The sequence below is a fragment of the Netta rufina genome (assembly GCF_964035555.1).
Source record: "Netta rufina genome assembly, chromosome: 16".
In the NCBI taxonomy this organism is placed as follows: Eukaryota; Metazoa; Chordata; class Aves; order Anseriformes; family Anatidae; genus Netta; species Netta rufina.
In genome coordinates this window covers 16,387,326-16,391,353 of record NC_140140.1, presented here as the reverse complement: position 1 = coordinate 16,391,353, position 4,028 = coordinate 16,387,326, and the positions used below count along the sequence as shown (strand labels likewise).

The 4,028-nt window shown below is 71.5% G+C and overlaps 1 protein-coding gene across 1 annotated transcript; it reads right to left on the bottom strand.

Annotated features, from left to right (window-relative positions):
- Nucleotides 1–1,708: 1,708 nt before the first annotated feature.
- On the bottom strand, nt 1,709–3,685 carry LOC311215436 (WAP four-disulfide core domain protein 2-like). Its single transcript, XM_084296581.1, has 4 exons — nt 3,566–3,685; nt 3,185–3,319; nt 1,931–2,083; nt 1,709–1,842 (listed from the first exon to the last, which is right to left on the bottom strand). Exons 1-3 carry the CDS (start codon nt 3,651–3,653, stop codon nt 1,932–1,934), a joined length of 375 nt encoding a protein of 124 aa, XP_084152707.1. The 5' UTR covers nt 3,654–3,685; the 3' UTR covers nt 1,709–1,842; nt 1,931.
- Between the last annotated feature and the right edge of the window lie 343 nt (nt 3,686–4,028).

Here is a 4,028-nt window from a genome sequence, read left to right as displayed (position 1 = left end):
AGCAGCTGTGGGTGCAGCACTTCTCCGCAGGGCCGCAGGCGGTGTCGTTGCCGCAGCTCGCCCCGCAGCTCGCCCCGCTGGGGCCGGCACGGGGGCAGTAGCCTGGGCTCTCTGCGGGGGGAGACGCTCGGTGCACGGCGTGCCGGGGAGCGGGGCTCATCCTGGGCACCCCACCAGCTCCTGCAGCCGGCAGCCCCCCGCACCCCATCCCTCGTGTCTGGCCGTACCTGTGGCGGGGAGGAGGCAGGCACGGACGTCCCCGCGGCGGCAGCACTTCTCGGCCCCGGGGCAGCTGTGGTCGGAGAGGCAGTACAGCCTGCTGGGGCGCGGGGGGCTGCTCCCCGCTGCCGGGCACTCACCCGCTTTGCCCGGGACCGGCGGGGTGGCAGGCGGCCGGCGGCCCCGTGGGGCACGGCGCGGCAGGGGGCCGGCAGCGGGGGCAGCGCCATGGTCCCCTGCTTGGGGCTGCTGGGCTGGGGCGGGGGGGAAGCTCCACGCACAGGGCCAGGAGCACCAGCACCAGGGTGCCGGCGCCTGGCATCATGCTGCTGCAGGGAGCCGTGCCGCTGCGCCCCGCCGGCCGGGATTTAAACCCTGCTGGGTGGGGGCTGGCCGAGCTGCTCCGTCCCGTGGCGGTGCGGTGCTGGGACCGTGGGAGCGCCGGGTGGGAACAACCTGGCCTGGGGGAGATCCCAGGGCAGTGCCGGGCTCCTGGCCTGCGGCCGGCGCATCCTCCGTGCGCCCTTTCCAGGTCACTGGTGACCCGCGAGCAGCCGGGCTGGGGGGTGTGGGAGGCGCTCCCCAAACCCTGCTCCCTGCAGAGCCCCAGCGTGGGAACGGGACATGGGAGAGCTGGGGGAGGCTGTGCCTGCTGTCCCCACAGTGCCCACCTGATCCTGGGGGGCCGTTTGGGCTGGTCTGGGGGCTCCTCAGCTCCTGCTGGCTCAGGGAGCTGGAGCAGGGTGGCCGTGAGAGGGGCAGGGAGCCAGGGCTCCTGCGGGGAGCTGTGAGGTGCATGGGAGAGCAGGGCAGGAGCAGAAGAGACCTGGTCTGAGCAGGCTGGGGAGGGATGGGGCAGGGGCGGGGGCAGCACAAGGGCAGGGTTGGGCAGGGATGGGGCAGGGAAGTGTGGGGTTCCCTGCCCGTGGCTCCTTTGGGCTCCTGCCATGGGCAGAGTCCTGCTGCAGGGCTGGGAGCGCGTGGAGCAGGCCTGGGGGATGCTCGTGCCATTGTGAGCACCAGCAGCACCCGGGTCCCCCTGCCACACATTCCCACCTCCCCGAGCCACCGCAGAGCAGAGATTAGCTCTGCCTCACTGCACCTCATGGCCCTGTCTGAGCACGTCTGCAAACAGCCGGGGGGGGGTGTCAGAGGGGCTGGGGGTGGGGGCAGCCCTGGGCAGGGGCACAGGATGGGGACCCTTGGAGAAATGGGGCCTGGGTTGGCCCAGAGCCCTGGGCTGCAGGAACAGTGCTGGCTTGGGGTGGGCGATTGGCTGCTGAGACCCCTCCAGAGGCCACCTCTGCCAGGAGCCAGCAGCAGCTGTGCCGATTCGGGCACATTCGGGCAGGATGAGGCCAGGAGCAGTGGAGCTGCTGCCTGGCCAGGAGCGCAGCGGGATGGAGACGCGGCCACGAGTGCAGCAGGGAGAGGCTGCTTTATTGGTCAGGGCACGGGGGGGCTGCGGCGCGCCCCGAGCCGGGCCCCAGGGAGGAAGCTGAGGCTGAAGGCTCTGAGCTGGGAGCCCAGCCAGGGGGCAGGAGGGCGCGGGGGGCCTGGACGTGCGGGCATCGCGTCGGGCAGCAGCTTCCCTGTGGCTGGGCTGGCAGCAGGAGGCTGTGCCTGCAAAGGGAGCAGAGGGCTGTCAGGGGGACGGGGGAGCAGGTCCTGTGCCACAGGAGCCCCGGGGCCGGGCGGGTGCCCGACTGACCTCAGTAGTAGGGAGTCACGCAGGAGACCTTGCCGCAGCCGTTCCTGCAGCACTTCAGGCTCCCGGGGCAGTTGGAGTCCGTCTTGCACTGGTTAGCGCAGAGCCCCAGCATGGGGATCCCTGGCTTCACGGGTGGGCAGGTGCCGGGCTTCTCTGCAACGGGAAGGGCGCAGCGTGAGACCCAGCGGCCGCGGCAGCAGGGGCAGGGCTGGGCGCTGCAGCTCCCGGAGCCACGGGCACGGCCCCGACCCTGCCCGCTGGCACCTGCAGCAGGGGGACCCCAGCGTGGGCTGAGGGCTCTCCCCCAGCCTGCAGCTCTGCCCCGTGGTGCTGCTGCCAGCCTGGGACCCCTGGGGACGCACAGAGTCGCCCCCCGGTGTGGCGGGCCCCACGCTCAGCCCCGTCCTCGGGGGTGCACGGCTGGCACAGAGCATGGAGCCACAGCACGGGGCCCCGGCGGTGCCTCAGCCCCACTGTCCCCTGCTTTTGCCACAGAGAGCCCCAGCCAGGCTCTCGTGGTTCATGACCTCAGTGGGGGCACGTGTCCCATGGGCAGCCTGCCCCGTGTGGGGCTCCTGCCGTGCCGCCCCCTGCCCGCTGCTGCCTGCTGCAGGCTCCCAGCTCCGCATGGCGCTGTCCTGTGCTGCGGCACGGCTCAGCCAGCTCTGTCCCTGCAGAAGGCGATGGAGGTGCCACAGCCCCTGGTTCATGTCCGAGCACTCACATCACATCACATCACATCACATCACATCACATCACATCACATCACATCACATCACATCACATCACATCACATCACATCACACCCCAGCTCCTGTGTCCGTCTGCCCAGGCTGCTCTCGGGCACGGTGAGCGCACCCCAGCAGGTGGCTGCAGGGCTGTGCCTGGCGCAGGGCTGGGGATGGTGCCGCTGGGAGACGCTCCCCAGGCTCAGGGTCGGGAGGTGGAATAGTGCAACGTCCTGGGCTGACGTGGCTGAGCAGCCAGCGGTCCCCGAGGGGTGCGAGGAGGAGCGGGCACGGGCTCCCCTGCCCTCTGCACCAGCCCAGCACAGCCGGGGCAGGGGGTGCGCTGTGCCAGGCGGCCGCCCCGCCGGAGCACACCCTGACCCCGCAGGGCCCCGCAGCCGTGCTGCAGCCAGACACAACGGGAGCCCAGGCCCCACGCTGCTGCCAAGCCCTGGGAGCCCCGGTGCTGTCAGCTGCCGGGAGCAGGGCTTGCAGCAGCCCTGGGGCCGGGGCGGGGGACCGTTACCGTCGGGCTCCAGGCAGGCCGTGCCACAGGCCGCCGGGCAGCACTTGAGGGTGCTCTCGCAGTCGCCATCGGACTGGCACCCCACTGTGCAGTTGGCTTCCTCTGTCGCTGGGTCCGGGCACACGCCGGCTTTCGCTGAAAGGCAAAGGCACACGGTGTGGGTGGGCACGGGGCTGCTGGCCCTGCAGCGGGGCAAGGGCTGCCGGCTGGAGGAGGGAGATGCTGCTTCCAGCCCCTGGGCTGGCGCCAGGGATGCTGCTGAGCACGGCCCTGCCGGGCGCTGGCTGGGGTCTCCGGCCCTGGCCCCCATCTCCAGCAGGCCCTGGGGCTGGGAGCGATGCCGGCTGCTCGCAGGGGGCCGGGCCGGGCGCTCATACTCACTCGTGACATTCTGGGCGGATGCTGGCGGCAGCTCTGCCCAGAGAACCAGGAGCCCTGCGAGGACGAGCACGCTGCTGGCCTTGGGCATGGTGCAGGGGAGCCGGCTCTGCGCGTGCAGGGCCACCCCGCTGGGCTTTAAGCTCCTCTCCAGGTGGGGCCGGCCAGGCGGGAGGGGACTGCCTTCCGGGTGGCTCATAAGGAACTGGCCTGGCCAGGCTCCCCCTTCGAGCCGTTGCACAATCCCCAAGTATCAGGTATCTGCTCGCTCCTGGCTGCCGACCAGGAAGTGGAAGCCTCGAGCAGAGCAGGCGTCTGGCAGAAAACTTGCCCGGCAGGAACAGCCGCCAAGCGCCACCGCTGCATCGCCCGCTGTGGCACACGGGGAGCCCCCGGCCACCCCCAGCCCCAGTCCTGGGGGGTGCTGAGCGGTGGTGACCCCGCTCTGAGGTGGTGCTGGTCCCGC

Excerpts from the sequence above, each read along its gene's own strand:
- LOC311215436 (XM_084296581.1), bottom strand. The coding sequence starts at position 3,653 with ATGCCCAAGGCCAGCAGCGTGCTCGTCCTCGCAGGGCTCCTGGTTCTC. Across the intron at positions 3,320-3,565 it reads ATCCGCCCAGAATGTCACGA|CGAAAGCCGGCGTGTGCCCG; the intron begins GTGAGTATGAGC and ends TTTGCCTTTCAG. Across the intron at positions 2,084-3,184 it reads GGCCTGCCTGGAGCCCGACG|AGAAGCCCGGCACCTGCCCA; the intron begins GTAACGGTCCCC and ends TTCCCGTTGCAG.